Below are 18,920 nucleotides of genomic sequence, written 5' to 3'. Positions count from 1 at the left end.
AACATATATAAAATCTAATATCTACAGTTAAATCCTATAATTAATTATATTTAAAGCATTTATTTTCGGAAAAAAACATTTAATATAATCCTAGGGTTAAAGTTTATAGACTTATAAGATTCTATAAAGATTCTATTATATCTTATAGGTAAACTAGAGTTCATCGGCTGCCCTGTGTTATACTAGCGTCCTTTTATTTCCTACTAAAACTAGTTTATTAGTTATTAAACGACGCGAGAGCATATTTATTAAGGTATTCGCTAGCGAGGGTTAACATATAAGGACTAACATTGCCTATCGATCTTTATTTATCTAGTTACCCCGTAGTCCTCATCTGCGGCAGAGGCCGAATACCTATTATAATATATGCTGCTTTACACCGGGGGTTTTCCTTATCCCTGCAGGGCCCCGCTAAAATATTTGCTTTCTATAGTGCATTAACTAATATCTATTAACTAATAACTACCAAGCCGGAAACACGGCCATGCAGATGCTAATACATTGCTTATATGCCCTAATAGACGCAGAGTCATAGATCTTACTCACTATAGGAAGGCGCCTAGGCACTTGTAAACTAAATTTATTCCTGCGCGTATTTTCACTTAACATTCTTACTTATTTGCAAAATGCATTGTCTCTACTCCTTGACGTGTTAGTTCTTCCTTATCTTCATCTCCAACGGGGTTGCTGCCGAGGAACCGCAAAGTGATTATGCAGGCACCTTGGAGGTCAGTTTAGTCTTTCCACTCAATGAAACGACATTCGTTCCCTCTTTGATAATGACTTTTGTTTTCTCTTTCCGAAACCCCGAACCTGTCCCTATTCTGCAACCGTATCTTATTTATTCAGTCTACAATTATAGTAATACTACCAGTCATGCTCTTAATGGCAGGATTAATGGGGGGTCTATGAATCTCTCACAGAACCAAGCGGCCCAGAAATGGGGCTTCCCTTAAACGACTCTTTATAATAGACTAAGAAGCATGCTATCCTAAACCGAAGTCACTCAGATAAAATAGCTGTCAATGGCGGCGACGGTGGTACTAACAGTTCCATTGTCGTCATCCTATATGCTAATAAACGCTATCTCAAAGAAGAGGCAGAGGCGTTCTCAAAGATCCTTTCCCAGCCAACAACGGTTATAAGGCTATTGTGCCCAACATCAAACGTTATTGCAAGAGACGCGACCCCTTCGCCGCCAAAGATACAGTCCACAAATCTGCCGTGACAGATTTCAACACTGCTGCCGGGAAGTCGAATGCTAATAAGGCGGAACTTTCTGTTGCTCTGGTGCAGTAGCGGCCAGCACCGTATCGGCCGGGCGCACAAGCCACTTTAGCAGCTTTTTCATTAGCAGTTGCCTATTCATTGGCTTGGCGATGTAGTCATCCATGCCTTTCTCCATACAGTGCTCCATATCGCCCTTAAGCGCATAGGCGGTCATGGCGATTATAGGTAGATGAATGCCACTATTCCGTATCCGCACCGTCGCCTCGTAACCATTCATGACCGGCATACTAATATCCATGAGTATCAAGTCAAAGGCACCAGCCGCGGCGGATAGTGACGAGACTGCCTGGGTGCCGTCCGAGACAACTGTTATGTGCTGGAATCCAAAGCCATGCAGCATTCCGACCAGGACTTTTTGGTTGATGATGTTATCCTCGGCCGCAAGGATTCGCGTCGTCGGCGAGATCTTCATCAACTGTTTCAGCTGCGCCGCAAGATCATTGTCTTGTGAAATCTCCAGTCGCGACAGGTCGCTGCTAGGGTCTGGCAGAGCGTCGACGGTTTGGATCTGCTGAAGGCTGTTAAGCTTCTTAAGCTTGACTGAGAACCAAAAGATACTGCCCTGCCGTTCCGGGTTAGGTTTGTATCCAATGTTTCCACCCAACAGCTCAGTGAGTGATTTTGCGATGGACAGTCCGAGCCCAGTCCCAGGGCGACGCTTCTGAAGTGGAGTATCAAGCTGCGTGAATGGCTTGAACAGTTTCTGGTCGTCATCTTCCGTCACTCCCTGTCCAGTGTCGTAGACCTCAGTCAAGATCGTGAAGGTGGACACGTCTTCTGCGAGCAGTGATACGCGCACCAGAATGTACCCCTTTTCGGTAAACTTTACAGCATTGCTGACAACATTCTCAAAAATCTGACGGTACCTTAGAGGATCCCCTTCTGCCAACTTTGGCAAAGTTGGTGATAGAATCAGTCTCATGGACACTCCCGGTTGCAGAGCAGTCTGCACGGAATGCACAACCGATGTGACCACACTAGCGATATCAACCTTGTCATTCTTGATAGAAAAACTGCCTGCTGCAATCTTGGAGTAGTCGAGAATGTCATTGAGAATCTGCAACAGGACATGGCCGGACTCTTCAATCATATTGGCCGTCTCCCGCTGCTCCTCGGTTAGGCGGCTGTCCAGAAGCAGGGAGCAAGCACTGAGCACACCGTGCATTGGTGTACGGATCTCGTGACTGATGTTTGCCAGAAAATCGTTCTTTAACTTCGTGCTCTCCTCGTAAGCAGCAATTAGCCGCAGTTCTGCCTCTTTTCGCTCAGTGAGATTCCGGGTAACCTTGCCGAAACCGACGTGGATATCGTTCTTATAGATGGCCGTGATGACGACATTGGCCCAGAATCGGCTACCATCCTTACGGTAGCGCCAGCCTTCATCTTCCACCCTGCCTTCACGCAAGCAGATCTCGAGTTCTTTCTCGGGCTTCCTAGACCGGATATCTTCCTCGCCATAGAAAGTTGAGAAGTGCTTACCGATGATTTCTTTCTTCTTATAACCCTTGTTTAACTCTGCTCCAGTATTCCAGGTCATCACGTTTCCGCGAGTATCAAGTAGGAAGATGGCATAATCTTTCACAGCTTGGACGAGGATGCGGAAGGCATCGTCAATAGGCAGCCAGCTCTGTGTTATTCCATCATCGGCGAATGTGGTGTGGAGTTCGGTCTTCTCCCATTCCAACATCAGGCACAACAGTTCGTCATCTCTGTGAACAGGTATAATACGCGCAGTCCAAGAAATACCGTTTGCAATATAGGCCGCATAACACAGACGAAGAGCTCGAGCCGCAAGAGCAGTCTCAATGGCGTAGACGAAGGGAATACGATCGAATCTTTCGGTCGGTGAGCCTTGATAGAGGGCAACGAAGAGGTCCTGATCGATAAGTTCTTCACGCCTACGACCCCATACCTCTAGCAAACCAGTGGAGGCTCTTTGTATGCGATACGATGGCGAGACGACAAGAGCGGGGAGGGGCAAGCAATCGAGGATGTCGCTCGTGGCGGGTACATTGGCGTCGAGCGCTTTGGTGACCATATCCATTGGTAGCTGATAAACACAGTCGTCGCTAATACGATGTCTCATGTCAGTCACAGCGTTGATTCCCGCCTCGGCCGCTTAATAGAATAAGCTGCATAGAAGTTGAGGGGAAATCGTCCTGGCCCTCTGTCACCACCAAATACCTATGGTTACAAATCATGACGTCAGAATTTACAAATGTTTTTAACAATAAAAACAAAATTATCCTGAGGCTAAGAAATTTCCGAACTGGGAATAGGATGTGCATGCTGAGCTAAAGGATGTAAGTTAGTGCTGAAATCTCTGAATGCCAAAGGTGGGGTTGTGCTTAGTGTTAGCTGCCCACTAACGGACTATCCCTAGAAACATACCAGTGCGATCCTCACTCATGCTTTTGAGATGGACGGCTTGATTTAACCGTTAAACCCGTATCTGGAATAAATCTATATTATGCTTGTGTTCTGTCTGAATCCGCTGTCTGGACTGACTATTTTCCCTCTTTTGGGTAGATGCCTTATGCTAAGCGTAGTAAAGCTTCTCTTAATTCGATGAATCAGCCTTTACCCTTTCTAAGTATTAGTAATAATAGATTCAAGCCTAGTGGCTATTATAGTAAGTTAAGTATAAAAAGTTTTAATTTTAAAATAAATTAAATATTTCTTTAAATACTTATAATTAAAGTCTTTTATAAATACGATTTAAGAAATAGTATTCAAGAGATTATAATTAAGAAATAGTATTCAAGAGATTATAATTAATCTTATAGTATAGCTAGTGCTATTTAATTTTAAATAGTTAATATAACATTAAATAATTATAGCTTTCTTAGTAAAAGCTTAAAGTTATATAATAAAATTTTTAGTAAGCTATAAGGCTTTAAATTATAGGATTTTAAAAATTCTTTTTACCAGAATATATATATTTATAATATATCTATAATAATATAGTATTCTTTTTTTACTTTACTTAATAAGTTAACTAGCTGAATAAATAAATAAGTAATTCAGTAAGTTAGTTCATATTTAATAAAATAGAACCTTCTTAATAATAATTATATATTTGAAAAATATTTAACTAATAATAGCCTTCTTATTCTCTTTTATATAAATAGTAATATATTATAGCTACTATAAATAGTAATATATTATAGCTACTATAAATATAAAAACTAAGATAGGATAATACAAATAACAATATTTATTATTATTACTAGCCCCCTTTAAGTATTCCACTCTATATAAGAATAAGGAGATCTATTTTATAATTCCAATGGAAAGCGCCGATGCTTATTTTCAGTAGCTGCAGTGCATAGTTAAAGAAAAGGTTAAAATTCAGCCCGCTATACAAGCAAGATAGTATAACGATTAAACTTATATCCCGATGTTAACCCTCAAGCCTCCAAATCTCCCGCTCAATCCGAATCGGTCCTGTTGATGTGAAGTAACTGCTCTCTTTAGTATAATAGTTCTAGATCTCGTGATCCCGTAACTTAAAGAAAGATATTACCAACAGCTCTCTGTTATTCATTTATTAGGTTCGCCAAGTGCCGTCTATAAATAGAGGCTGCCAAGCCGATAACAGGTCTCGTCCTAAGCTTGTAATATATCACAGTTCTAATCACCGTGGCACGCCTGTCTTTAAGTCTACCTGTTACCTTGTAGCGTAAATCTGGTTCTTCGAACTTGTTTGTCATAACTTGCATCACACTAGGGGCGCAGTGGTCCTCTCTAAAGTCTTTAGATGCCTTCCCTAGGTAATCTAAACAACATTATTAAACTCATAACTAATTGGCACTCACTGTATAACATAGCATAATTAACCACTTTTGATTCTCCTTAAATAGGGTTATTTTACTATTAAGAATATCTATAACTCAGCCAGTATGCGACTTCTACCGCGCGCTTAATCTCTATGATATTTCCTGCAAGGTAGTGTATAAACTGGTCATTTTATTTGGAATTGACCTAGTAAGTATCTATGCCTTACCAAGTTACTTACTTATATGCATATAGGAATGATATATGCGCCACTTATATAGAAGTGACGCAATAATCTCATTACTAATTTGTGGTAATAATGGTAATAAATATGGCTGTGAGTATATTGTATTGCATATAAAGGGCCGGAAAGTTAGCAGCGCCAAAAGACCCTGCAATAATCGATGATGCATGAACACTGCCACTGCCCATCAGTATTAATAATGTACGCTTTTCCACTTTATAAAGACGTGGCTATAACTCGAACAGTAGATTGGGTCATGTTACTGCATGTCTCAGCGTTTCATTAGCTTATTATCGTAGTTATCATCATCGTTACGTTTATAGTCTATTGCGGGGAAGAGAGTCCCAACGGTTGGAAGCACTAGATGCAGGATCTTATCACCTACATATCTTTAATAAATTAGATATGCAAATTCGTAACAATAACTATTATACCTCCGCACGGAACAGATACTCCGTGTAACTATGCATACCTAGAGGTGTCATTGAGGGGCTCGATGGGCTATAAATGACAACCGGTGGACCCCATTTCAGCGATAAGTGGTAACACTGAACATATGATTTTACAAAGTAACGCATCATTTCAAGTTATACCAATATCAATAAGACAAAAACTGCGCCGCTATAATATCAAGCTTAAACACTGACAAGGTATAGGAGAGCCTTAAGAAGTTCTCCGCAGAGAACATCGACGCTTACATCCAGGCATCTACGTTTACCGACGATATCTAAGATATAATATTATCCTTTCAGGACTCTATTACCTAATAATTGCTTATAATTACAGGCTATCCGTTAATATATTTAAACCAAGTATAAGGCCTGGTTCTTTTTCCGCAAGCTCGGGGCTGACTGCTTGCGCTCTAATGTATTACTGCATGGCTTTGCAGCGTAAATATATATATGCCACCAATAGTTATATAAGGTCATAACTAACGTCAATTATAGGCTTTAGAAACAATCTGCCTAAGAGGCCTTTGCTAATGCAACCTAGCTAGAGTCATACCTAGTCCAGCGTAGTAGCCAATTAAAGCCAAGTGATATTCCTGCACCTGATATCGAGTGGCCTGATAATCCTGTTAATCCCGTTCAGCCTGTCTATGCGGCTTTATAGACCGAGAGGGAAATTCTCGAAGATCTTTACCGTCTATGTGCCGCTGCGGAGAAGGCCGGCGATAATGCACTTGAAGATATTATTAAAAGTCATTTCTTGCGCAAGGAGACTCATTATGTCAAGGACCTAGGCGACTTATTGCAGCAGTGTATGCATATCAGCAAACAGGCAGGCCACGGTTTATATTACCTCGATAAGGAGCTTCATGCCAATAACGGAGTTATGCCATAGGCAAGCTTTAATGATCCTAACAAATCTGATGAACTGCTTCGAGGTGTTATTGCAGACCTTTATAAAGCTGCAGTTTAAGGGGTATCTGGAGGCAAGGGCTAAAAATAGACGGAGCAGAGTAATTCTATTGGATTTTACTGTCTGATCCTCATATTGACTCGCTCTATTTCATTCCTCGCTTATTATTATGAGCAGTTACCAATTGAACCGGAGCCCGGCTAAACTGGCGAAAAGAATAAATAGCTGTCTTGCCCTTCTGCCTATAACTAGGTAATAAAGGTTAAATTACTAAATTAACGTAATAAAAGAGTCGACACAATAACCGATTAATTAACGGTTATCTAATTGCCTTATGCGTTAGTTCACTTATATCTAACCACAATAGATACCATATCGAGTCATAGAATTCGTTCCGTCCTGTGGATCCTATAACTTTATGCAATAAGTGGCTTATTTGCGTAGACAGACCGCAAAGCCATCGCAAATCCAAGCAATTGCCGCTGTCAGTGTTTCCTGCATCCGATCGTCGGTAGCAATGGGCTGAGACTGATACGATGTTGACCAAGAAATGAATCGTGCGTCCAAGTTAACATAGAAGATCTGGATGGATGATTAAATTTATAGCATATGTCTTGAGATCTCGATCGGGGAGTCTGGTTCGGATACAGACCGCGTTGCTCAATTCCGGCTCAGACGACCATAGAGCTAAACTAACTTATATAATCCTTGCCTATTTATGAAATTACATTCTACTCTGAGTCTACCTTTAATAGTAGAGAAATCTCCTTGGCAAGATAAATTTGAATATCTATTATATAATGTTTCAGTTTAGTATAAATGCAGTTACTAGTGCATAACGAGTTTAATATGCATACTTATTCAGTCAGTATGCTCATCACTGCACTGTATAATGAAAAACAATCTACCCTATAATACTTTCATCTATTAAGTAAAATAGCTAAAAATCTAATAAAGATATTTCTTATAATAGTATAGCTAACTATATTAAAAACTATTTTTAAAACATCTTTAGCTATTTTATTTAATATAAAAATGCTTAATTATGTGGTGTAAAATACAGTATATTTAGACTTTAAAGTTTATAGCTAATGTATATTATTAGCATGTAAGCCAGATAATTGTGTAAACCACTTCTCTTACAGCTATTATTCCTCCTTTCTATAGTTAGATTGCTTTTGCCCTTTGGCGCCGGCTTACCTATATTATAAACATTAGATCCCTTCATCTAACACTAAGCATCTCGCTATCGAGTCGCTGCTACCCCATCCCCTACTTAGCGGAGCTATTCTTAGCATCAGCCATTTCAAACCATTACAACAAGGCCTTTAGCCCGCCATCCAGTTCCAAATTTAATCCATTTCTAGTACATCACAATCACCCTACCCAAAGTTCAATTTCAGTCTCATGCCCTTGCGCGAACTAAATAGAAAACTGGAAATATATTTCTAGACCACTGTGCCTATTCCTTCAATATGGTTGGTAAGATTGTATCATTATATTCACAGATTGACCCCCAGTGTTGGATACCTTAGACCAGGATTTATTCTTGAATGATTTGAAAAACCGCGACACGAAGTACCTGCACTCAATGCTGACCCTCAAACTAGAGGATACCATCTAACTCTCTTCGTCGCCAACTTGCCCATCCACCTTTACCAGGATCTTGCCTCTGGAATGGAGTCCAGCAAGTTTTCTATACGCCTCCTTAGTGTCAGAAAACTTCCACACACTGTCTCTCACCAGCCTGATATCGCCTCGGCCCAGCATATCCGCTATATCCTGACGGTCTTGAAGCGTAGGGCTCATCATGGACGTGCCTATCCACTTACGTCCCACGCCGCCGAGCCAGGACGATACAGGCCACCACTCGTTGAGTTTCATTTGTAGCACAGCGCGGAGGAAGTCTGGGACAAAGAACGTGGGCGGCTTTATACCGACGGAAGAATAATTGCCATGGGGAACCAGGTATGTTGGTGATGCGAGGTATAATGCTTGGTTGCCAAGTGTGTCGATGATAGCGCTGAAAGGTTTTAATGAGAATTTCTCCGTCAGGTGCTGGTTCAAGGGATTATGCTGCGTATAATCAACGACCTGTGAGATGTTACATGACATTCTTCTGCATGACGGATCTTGACTCACCTCGTCAGCTCCGAGACTCTGCACCAACCCAACGTTCTTGCCGCTGCAGATTCCGACGATGTATCCCTCGACCCCAACAACCTTTCGAAGCAGCTGTACTACTAAAGAGCCTATCCCGCCACTTGCAGCATTGACTAACACGCGGTCGCCTGCCTTCGCTCCCGACTCGCACACTAATTGCCTTGCCGTTAAGCCTGTTAGCAAACAGCCCGCTCCATCACCAAAATTCACACCCTCTGGCTTGTGTACAGCGTATCTCGCTGGGATCCGAACAAATTGAGCCAAAGCGCCTGTTCCGGTAGGCAAAGTATAACTAGCTGGCAGCATAGCGAGGATCTTATCGTCCTTATTGAATCTTCTTGTCTGTGCTAGCACGGACTCATCATCTGGGTGCCAGACATCAATAACGGTACCTGAGAAGTCCATTTCAGGGACACAAGATGAAGATCTAATAAAGGGTGGGACGAGGGTCATCTGATAGATGGCACCTGGGTTGAGGCCTACAAAGGCCACCTTGACCACGATCCATTCTTCCGGATTCGGTACGGCTTTGGGCAAAGGCAGAGGAGGTGGTAGAGTTGGGATAGGCTGATTTGTGAGGTTAAGGACATCCCAGGGAAGCCCCCGTTGTGAAAATACCCAGGCTTGTGATTCTGTCATTGTCAAAGATACTAAGATGAGGGGTTCGTAATGTTGGGTTGAAGGTGTTTGGTGGCGTTTTATAGAGTCGGGCATTCATTTGGCCGCATGCAGCATTTTAGCTGTCAGCAATTTTTCTCTAGTCGGCATAGTGTCCACGACAAGCGTGCGAGCCAGATAAGCATAATTTAAATACCTAATTAAATAAGTTATTATGTATAAAAGTAGCTCTTTAGAGTTAATAATTAAGGCTATTAAATTAAATATTAAAGTAATATTAAAAAATATATATAAGGTTATTTTATTAAGATATTAAGTTTAAAGTCTTAAAAAAATAAATATAATATTAAGCTATTATTAGAAAGTAAAAAAGACTAGATTATATAAAGAGAAATGATAAATATATAAGAAGTATTATAGTTAATTAATTAATTAAATTATAGTAATCTTATTATCTAGATAATAAAGAGTGTTTAGATTTTTAAGATACCTACTTATCTAGGACACTTACTTGTTAAATATATTATATCTTAAGCTCTAGTTATTAGTTAGTAATATTAATAGCCTAGCGCTATTTAAATTAGTAAGTAGACAATTTACTATTTCTTTAATATTATAATACTGACAGGGAAATTCTTGCAAATCTAGGTTAAGGGTATACTTAATAATAACTTATTCCTCCTAATTACTTAGTTTCCGCCTATTAGGGATATAATTTATACAAGCCTGCCTGCCCTGGAGTTAATAGTAGAGGATGCAGAAGTAAACATTATAGAGGAAAGCAGCTTATCGCAGACTTAATTTTAAGTCTGCCTTATATGCCTTAAGTGCAAGAACAATATAAGCCTCTGTATTAGGTTATAGTATGTTATTTAGTTAAGAATTAACTAATCTAATAGTATTAATATAAGATGAGGGATTTTTATACCGCTCAGTTATCTATACCGCTCGCTTATCGCATACATTAGCTGTATTATAATATTAATTATAATCTCTTAAATACTATTTCTTAAGTTATCTTCACATTTGCGGGTTTGCTTTTGGAAATTGCGGATTCCGGGTGAGGAAATGGTCGGGGTTCATTGCCATTGTGTGACCCACAGTTGATGCCTGGCGCCGCCATTCCACTTGCTTTCTTTTTCTGCTGGCAGAGAGCTCCTTCATCTCTTACCACGCAAGTCATCGATCTGGCTGAAGTCAGACTGGTCAGATTTCTTGGGTAGACTGAAAGGGCTAACCCTGGTAGTTTACGGTCAAAACAATGGAGCTGGGTGGTCAGTCAACACGTTAGATGAATTCAACGACTTCTTCAAAGAACTCCCATCATTAGTCTTCGAACACGCCAAGAATCCCGAACATCTGACACTCACCGCGCAAAGGTACGGTCACTTGGGTCATCGCTCATTGAGATTTACGCCAGCCACAATGCCGAAACTACAAACATTGCGCCTCAACAACGTGTGCATAACATCAAGCTTGGGGAAATGTTTGAGAGGAGGCACTCCAAAGCTTGAGAGCATACACATGGAGAATTGTATGGCATCGGGCATAGAGTACTACTTCCATGAACCCGAGGAAGACCTGACCTGGGCAGAACTTTGGAAAGCGGCCCGAGAGAATAATCCCGCGTTACTAGAAGTAGTCTATCGGCACCCAACACTTCTCCCGTTGACGAGGACCGAAACCTGGAGACTGCGGTAGCCCGGAATCACTTTAGCAGACACAGATGATGAGATATCCGCTCGACTACGCAAGATGGTAGACGAAGATGAGGACAATAAAATTTGGCCATATATCACAATCAATAGCAAATATGGCGATGTGATTCCCAGTCAAAAGGCGAACCTGGAGAACCTAGAGGCAGGATATGACAACTGGGAATATAAGCAGTTGATGGATGAAGTCAGACAAAGACGGGGAGTTATTGAGTCCTCCTCCTCATAGCTAAGCTAATACAACTATCTGAGAATGACATTGTCCTTTATACAAGACAGCTTAACTAAATACCCTACGACCAGTCTTACTCCATATTCTCTGAATTATATTCTGAAGAAAAGGAACCGACAAATCCTTGTCTCGAGGGTGTAGAGGCCGCGTCATGTCAGGTATCTCTAGTCACACCAAGCCATTGCTTGCCGGATGGATAAACCCATTTTTTCTACTCAAAATGTATCTTCGGATCATATTTATCCTGGTCAAGTCTATGATTCATTGCCCATTCTTCAATTAATGACCACTTCCTGCAGATATGCGTCGTAGTTGCGTTGGGGAAATTCTTCCCGACAGAAGGTGCCCAATACCAATGAATCGTACTCAAATCAGCATTGCACATCAGGCTCTGTCGGATTGAGTCAATGCAGTGGAACTTATGCATTGTTTGTAGTCTTTCCAGGTTTCCCTCTGTCGAGTTATAATCTCTAACCATCTTTCGAATGTCGTTCAGGCAGTGTAGTTGATGGTACACGTCTAGGCTGGTTATATAGTAGTCTGGATCTTTGGAGATCTTTGACGTCGGTCGTGATAATCCTGCAGCTTCTTTGCCTGAGATTTTCACTAGATACGGGTCCATAAGTTTAGTCCACGCCGCTTCTGCTTGAGGAGATGCGCCGTAGTAGGCCGTCTTTCCCGAACTGTGATATCGATTAGACTAGCTCCGTCGTGACTGTTCACATCAAGGCTTACTGATCTTCTGGAAAATCAGAGTTGAAGATGACTGTTTCATATTCTACTGCACTTTGCGCCGGAGCTAAGAAGGTCTTGTCAGCAATTATGCGGGTACTGATGGTGTGGCGACCTACAGTAAAGAGTGTTTGGCCAAGGTGGTAATGGTGATCTTGATCTTAACCATAACCAGAGATATAAGAGGGACAGGGCTACATTGCAAGCAAGCGATAGACATTTGATAATCTTCCCGTGTTTGGACTTCTTCCGTCTTAGACGGTGCTTGTCATCTTCTTCCCAGTTCTCCTCTTGGTCTGGAGGGTCATACTCTTTGTCTAAAAGCCGGTCGTGACTCTCCCGGTCTTCAGATGAAAACACTGACATTTTAAGAAAGGGCAAATGAATTGGAAAAGGTACCGAACTTAGTAGAAATTGGCTTATGTGCAGAAAAAAACCACAATGCGTTTAATGAGATGACATATATATCATCCTACTGACCTGTTTACTCGGGTAAGTCCATGACGAGTTCTACATCCATTCGCGATATATTGGTCCGGTCGGAAATGTAAGGTGCAGAGATCTGGTGGAAAATTACCCGTTTCGATCGATCTCCTCGTTGTAGGATTCAGGCTAGGCTGGTTTATCCACCACTCGCCAAGACCACCGAAATGAACTACATGTAATCCGGCCTAGCCAATCCTTCGAGGGAATTGACTAAGTAAATCGACCACTAAGCTACCACCTCATATACCTCGAGACATATTATGAGACTTGCCTCTATGTACTGTCTTCTTATTCTATAATTCCACGAATAAACATATTTGAAATGTCATAATTCCCCGCATCTCATCATATTACCTTCGGCTCTACAGATGACGAAATGGAATGAATATACCAAGCTCGGTGGAGCATTTCACCGAGGAGGGTAAACTGAGATCAATATAAAAGATTAGATAGACTTCTGTCAAAACAACTGTCACAAAAAATCTCACAAAACCATCAGCACCATCGTCTTTTTTGACCGATTCCTCTTGATCATCTCATTTCAGACTCTTTTCAACATGAAGTTCTCACTTATTGTAGCGCTCAGCGCCCCCCTTCTTGCGGTTGCTGCCCCAACGCCTTCCAGCAGCGAGTTGACCAAGAAGGCCGAAGCTGAGAGTTTCTTTATCCAAACTGATGTGGGCTGGTTTGACGGTGGCGACAAGAAGCGTGCCGCAACTGATGGAAAATCCGAGGCTCAAACTGATCTCTCCGTTGATGAGGTAAAACCTCCGAGTCAGATCCTGTAAAGAGATGTCCAGCTAACACATACATATTAGCCAAAGCAAGAATATAGTTACATAGGCAGTTGATTGAGTATAAGTCGGATATGTTGCTCTGGGAATGTTGAATAGGGGCAGTAGTTCTAGATAATGGTATTATTTCGCCTAAATCAAGGAAGCTAAGTCCTAGTACTACGGACCCTCGTCATCATTCCATTTTCATATTTCTAGTGACCCTATACTTACCCCTGAAATCCGTCCTACGTCAGATGTGTATACCAGATAGCGTGAATCTTCGTCCTGGGTGGTAATAATGATTACTAAAGTTGAGAAGCTACAAGTCGGATGCAGGGAGGACACTAAGCTTGGGATATAAGCATACCTAACACCTGGTGAGTACTTACTTGATCGTAAAATCTCAGTGAACAATCGGATAAGCCACAACGGGTCGTCGCCATCCTCTCCCTTGTTTTTTCATATTGTGGATTAAACCATACGGACGGACTACGTGAACTAACACCCATAAGTGATTTACGGCTAAGAAAATCTCTGAGATACTGTTAAACGCTGCGGTCACGTATTCCATCCAGGTTAAGTCAATGATAAGAGTTCGATTAGTTATGCCAGGAATTCTAGAGCTATAGTCAACTTTTGCGTAGTCTGACTTTGAACCGAAGAAAGCACCGCTAATTAACAAAATGTCCTTGTTGGTAATTGCAGTAGATGATAATCGATGATCAAGGTTTTAGTCGGATGTGATTCGATGGTAAGCTTATCCAATTTATGTTAATCTAAGTAGAACGTAGTAGCGAGTGAAATACATAGATTAAAGGGAACCCCTAAGATCCTTCAAGGTGACATAGTATAAAGACTCTCCTGCTTCAACAGATCGTAACGACCCTCATCAATCAGCCTCTGGGTGGTGATTCGCTGGGGGTAGTTTCTCATAAACATGTCAGTAAAGTGTTTACCATAGTGCACTCCTTCCTTGGGTTCCTGGCCGGCATCATAACCCGGGAGGGGATTAATAACAGCTTGAAAGCTCGGCTCATGGAAATAAGCAAAGGCAAACCTCTCCCGATGGTTAAGACCAACTTTGTGAGGGGTAGAAGGTAGGTACGAGTTGGTGAGATACTGCATCATGTCACCTAGTCGTAGGTTATTGAGTTGGTAACCCTTCTATAGACATGGTTGATTGGAACATACCTGGAAAAACGGTGAACACGTTCTCTGCAGGAGGCACAAACAACCAGCCTTCAGAGTCTTCTTTGAAACCTGCTGCACTTTTCTCCCAGTTCGCAAAGTCGTCTCCCTCTTGTGGAGGGCGAACAAGCAAGGCTTTGGTACATCTCATTAGCATGTCTGAAGTTATCGATAGTGTTGGTCGTTTTAATATTCTTACCTCCAACATCGTCAGCTGCTGCAAGAACGAGGAGGCCGTAGTCAGTGTGAGAGCCAATTCCACGACCTTCCTTGCCCTTTCCGTTGGTTTTGTTTATGGCAGGGAAACTATGAAGTTAGGTGTCAGCGGAGAACCACTCAGAAGTCAATTCTGTTATGGGCACTCACCGAAGGATTCTCATATGATGCCAGCCATCTTTTGTGTAATCGGTGAGAGACCCTGCAGGCACGTCGAGACCCAACTCTGTGAGCTGCAGGAGCGTCTCACCACTTTCTCTCAGACTGTTCATGTAGCGCTCCATAGGATTCTGCATCTCATAATCAGGCCAAGGGCAGCGGCCATGGCATGGCCATTTGGCGACCACTCTAGGCTCATCAAGTTCGAGATCCTTCGTGACAGTGAAGATCTCGCTGTAGTCAGCGATACCATCAGTGAGCTCCTCACCGCTGGCGATATAGCCTGAGTAAGTCTGACTGTCGACACAGGCAGACTTTTGGGCGTAAGGCTTACTAAAGAACCGTTTGCTTGCTAGGTTGGCATTCTTGTACAAACCCTGCTGCTCTGGCTTCATGGCAATCTGTAGGATGCCATCTTTCTTCCAGGCATCGATGATGGTTTTTCCAAGATTTTTGTCTTCAACGCTGCCAGACACCTTCTCAGGCAAAACAAAGGTCTGCAGCTTTCCAACAGTGGCAGTATGTCCAGGGGGAATGCCAGAAGCGTTTGGAAGACTCTCGGCATGAGGCTGAGTAGCTGCGGTAGCCATGTTTTTGGCCATGATGGGCTGGACGGTGGTAGAAGACAAGGCCATAGTTCTAGTGATAGATCGGGAGGAGGAAAGAAGGGTCATAGTTGCTAGCAATATCTGAGTATAGGTTTGAAGTTTGTTCGATGTTGTTTGTAGGCTGAATGAATGGTGATATTCTGGACCTGGAAATATTGAAGGGGCCAGGCTTTTTATACATGATTACAGCTGTGGCTTTCATAAAGCGTCGGGCTTGAAAATCTTTCTACTACGAGTAACTCTTCATCAAGTTGTCCATTCGTGATAATGTCTCATCACCTAGTACGTCGATTTCTTGTCTCTTCCTGGGACATAATCTTGCTTCGGCAGGTATTACAGTAGAGGTTCTCCTCGGTATCATCCTTGAATTAGAATAGTGTCTTATGAACCAGGAACAGATCATTGCTTCATTCGATAGCCGTTAGTATACTTTCACCCTTGTACATCACCCGATTTTTACTTTCACGGAGAACTGCGAGACCAACGTCGGTGACGCGAATACAATTGTGATATCTCATTATTGCTAAACCACCAGCAGCGCTAGCCAAACCCATGGCAGCTAAAAAGAAAATGTAGCAAAATTAAATCAATCTACAAATATCATTGTAAAAATCCATCACAACAAGACCTGCTATGAGATATGATCTCGTAAAGCGAAAGCTCGTGCAATGTCCATTCCACTCTAAACGGCTTGACTAAACAACAATGTCCTGTCCTTGTCGACTACCACCCTGAATCATAGTGAGAAACCAAGACTCGCTTAGCAATGCTTCAATCCTGGTCAGCAATCTTGAACGCGAAACTTAGATGAGTTCTCACTGTTTAGCCTGTTTCAGATACCGCAATATCCGGATACCGTGGACAACAACACAATATACATGGATCTAATTGAAGGCAATTTTGCTTGTTGATCCGTTATTGATCCGTTATTGATCCGTTCTTGTATCGTAAGATAACATAACCCAACATCCGTTGATCTATTCTAAATCCCGTCGAAATCCACTCTGCTCGTATTCATGGAATAACCCATTTTGGGCTATTCAACCGACAACCAGTCAGGTCCGTGTTCTACCGATTGCCGTACACTGGAATTCCTCAATGTCACCGCTGATCTAGCAGCTGATCCTTGTCCAGGTCTGAGGTGTACCGTGTTGTTGATTCACACGAGACATTTAAGCAAAATTACTTGGTCGTGTCAATTGAGACACAAGCGGGGCATCCGGGGAGAACAGCGGTGCTGCAAAGTTACTACATGGGATGATATCTCATCATTCAGCAACGCCCGCATCGTAATAGTGATGCAAGGATTAGAAGCTTGGCATGCTATGCTCCAGTCGGCAGTTCTGTGATCAACGTGAAAGACACGATTCGCGAGGACAGTGGGACGATGTAATTGATGGGCCTGCTTATTTTCTTACTTCATGACTCGTGATTGATATGTAGTATAAGGATAAAAGAATATGAATTAGCTCCATCTCATTGATGCTCCGGCTGTGCACATCCCGCACCTCCAACTTGAGTAGGAGGTGCGGGATGTGCCGGGCCACTACAGAGATAGGTCAACACAAGTGTTTTTCCAACAAGTTTCCGTTCGATGTATATGGGCTGAACGACCGCTAAGTTCTCGGTACCTTGTCGTTTTCCGGGGAAGCGGACTGCCCTGTGCTATTTTAGCGGTCCAATCAGCTCTAATGCAATCCCTCATCGCTAATTCCATCCCACGGCGTTTTAAGATCACGGGGTACAGTGGAGTTTAAAGTTTTCATCCCACTTTAAACTAGAGATCTATGTCATGGCTTTGGGGACATCGATCAGCCGCCTTATGCGGGAAGATGACTTAACGTTGGGTATAATGATGCCTTACCCTGCGTTAGGCAACGGTAGGGACATATTCCAAGTTTTGCGTCAGACAGTTATAATAGAAGTCGATGTAACCACTTCTGTCATGCAATCAAACCAAGAGTACCCTTGGCGATGGCCATGGTAGGGTTAGAATAAAGGCCAATCGGTGTAAGAAAAACGTTGACATCCCTTTCGTCGTGGTGAATGGAAGGACGACCCTCCACTGCACTGGTGATGCGATTAGATACCGAGATTCCTGACCAATGAGAGCAAGAGCGCGCATGCAACGACATATCAATATAACCAGGAACAATACCATACCAACTCACGAAATCTTGTAGCGCTTGTGTATGCCTAATTAGCACTAATTCAGGCTTGAGGAGACTTGCTGCAGCTCTAAGAGCTTTCAGCAGGCAGACCCTGTTCGACGTGCTACCGAATTCCATGAGTTAATATAATAGAGTTGAACGGATATGCGGGGATATGGACCGGCCGGTAGAAGCGATGTCACCACAAGCTAGTAAACCTTAAAGACGCCCCGACCGTGTTTGCCGCACATGGGTTACGACATGAGAACTAATGCTATATCGAGGACATGTATAGATAACAGGTAAGCGCTGTGCTGAAACTAGTATCACAGTTCTCTATGCAATATCTCCTTACTTGGCAACTTCTAATTTGCTTATGAAGAAAACGAGATGACGCGCCAGACGCAGACCGTATAAGTCCTTGTGAATAATCCCTTTTTAGTGACACACGGTCACTGGCTGATGCCACCTTATTGCTTACTTTACTACCTTGGTAATTATATCTACATACTGGCAGTAGAGGTTGGTAGGCTCTGTGTTGGGCATACTATTGAGGTACGAACTAGGAACAACATCCTGCGTTCATCTTGCAAGTGGAAAAACGCTTCTTGATATCTTCCAATCTTGCCTATTACACTCTCGGGCCCACGACTAACTAACCAGGTCAGAGTTATTGGCCAGCAACTGGGCCATTTTAAGAATAAGGCATCGACGAATTCTTTTTCATTTTACTACTCTACTTGTTCAGCTCGTACTCCCGTGGTTGCATCCGTGAAAAATTACCCAATAGGATGTTTTCTCAATCGTCACTCGTAACTCACTAAATTGACACCCTGGTTACTCTAAGTATTATAAGCTCTCGAATATATTCCACATTGTCAGATTTACTACTGCTATCCAATACGCCTGATATGAGGTTTTTAACATCCTGCAATGAATAAGGTGTCACTCCTGAGTTACATACAAGCTTCTCCAGGGCTTGCCTCCTCAAACTCAGCAGATAGCTCCTCGTCAATGCGGTGACGTGGCGGCCACAGCGACGCTAGGGGGTCGTATTTGCAACCCATCTTTGTAGCTTCTGCGACTTTTTCTCCACAGGAACAAAGTTTTCTGTTCTTCTTGATCAGGGATTTGTGAACAGAAGAGATAAGATTGAAAATCGGGCCAGAGCGAAGACCCCAACGAAAGGATAACCTAAGGTTCC

At 42.4% G+C, this 18,920-nt stretch overlaps 5 protein-coding genes across 5 annotated transcripts; 1 reads left to right on the top strand and 4 right to left on the bottom strand.

Annotated features, from left to right (window-relative positions):
- Nucleotides 1-1,261: 1,261 nt before the first annotated feature.
- EDB82DRAFT_544500 (uncharacterized protein) lies at nt 1,262-3,334 on the bottom strand (the record flags this gene model as incomplete). Its single annotated transcript, XM_025732679.2, has 1 exon — nt 1,262-3,334. The coding sequence occupies one exon, from the start codon at nt 3,332-3,334 to the stop codon at nt 1,262-1,264; it is 2,073 nt and encodes a 690-aa protein (XP_025583661.2).
- A 4,761-nt stretch (nt 3,335-8,095) lies between these two features.
- EDB82DRAFT_442931 (uncharacterized protein) lies at nt 8,096-9,513 on the bottom strand. The gene is made up of 2 exons (XM_025732678.2): nt 8,816-9,513; nt 8,096-8,767 (listed from the first exon to the last, which is right to left on the bottom strand). The coding sequence occupies exons 1-2, from the start codon at nt 9,473-9,475 to the stop codon at nt 8,294-8,296; spliced, it is 1,134 nt and encodes a 377-aa protein (XP_025583660.1). The 5' UTR covers nt 9,476-9,513; the 3' UTR covers nt 8,096-8,293.
- Nucleotides 9,514-11,463: 1,950 nt separating this feature from the next.
- EDB82DRAFT_553293 (uncharacterized protein) lies at nt 11,464-12,499 on the bottom strand (the record flags this gene model as incomplete). The annotated part of the gene is made up of 3 exons (XM_025732677.2): nt 11,464-12,084; nt 12,137-12,200; nt 12,253-12,499. 3 exons carry the CDS (start codon nt 12,497-12,499, stop codon nt 11,613-11,615), a joined length of 783 nt encoding a protein of 260 aa, XP_025583659.1. The 3' UTR covers nt 11,464-11,612.
- Nucleotides 12,500-13,176: 677 nt separating this feature from the next.
- On the top strand, nt 13,177-13,470 carry EDB82DRAFT_522680 (uncharacterized protein; the record flags this gene model as incomplete). The annotated part of the gene is made up of 2 exons (XM_025732675.2): nt 13,177-13,380; nt 13,438-13,470. 2 exons carry the CDS (start codon nt 13,177-13,179, stop codon nt 13,468-13,470), a joined length of 237 nt encoding a protein of 78 aa, XP_025583658.2.
- Nucleotides 13,471-14,229: 759 nt separating this feature from the next.
- On the bottom strand, nt 14,230-15,632 carry EDB82DRAFT_544497 (2-oxoglutarate-dependent ethylene/succinate-forming enzyme; the record flags this gene model as incomplete). Its single annotated transcript, XM_065609409.1, has 5 exons — nt 14,230-14,528; nt 14,587-14,718; nt 14,783-14,889; nt 14,950-15,513; nt 15,586-15,632. The coding sequence occupies 5 exons, from the start codon at nt 15,630-15,632 to the stop codon at nt 14,230-14,232; spliced, it is 1,149 nt and encodes a 382-aa protein (XP_065464377.1).
- Between the last annotated feature and the right edge of the window lie 3,288 nt (nt 15,633-18,920).

The sequence above is a fragment of the Fusarium venenatum genome (assembly GCF_020744135.1).
Source record: "Fusarium venenatum strain MPI-CAGE-CH-0201 chromosome Unknown EDB82scaffold_2, whole genome shotgun sequence".
Lineage (NCBI taxonomy): Eukaryota > Fungi > Ascomycota > Sordariomycetes > Hypocreales > Nectriaceae > Fusarium > Fusarium venenatum.
Note: the sequence above shows the minus strand (reverse complement) of the source record. Positions and strands in the feature narration are given on the sequence as shown.

Coding starts and splice junctions, on each gene's coding strand:
- EDB82DRAFT_442931 (XM_025732678.2), bottom strand. CDS start 9,475: ATGACAGAATCACAAGCCTGGGTATTTTCACAACGGGGGCTTCCCTGG. Junction 8,768..8,815: donor AGAGTCTCGGAGCTGACGAG/GTGAGTCAAGAT, acceptor AACATCTCACAG/GTCGTTGATTATACGCAGCA.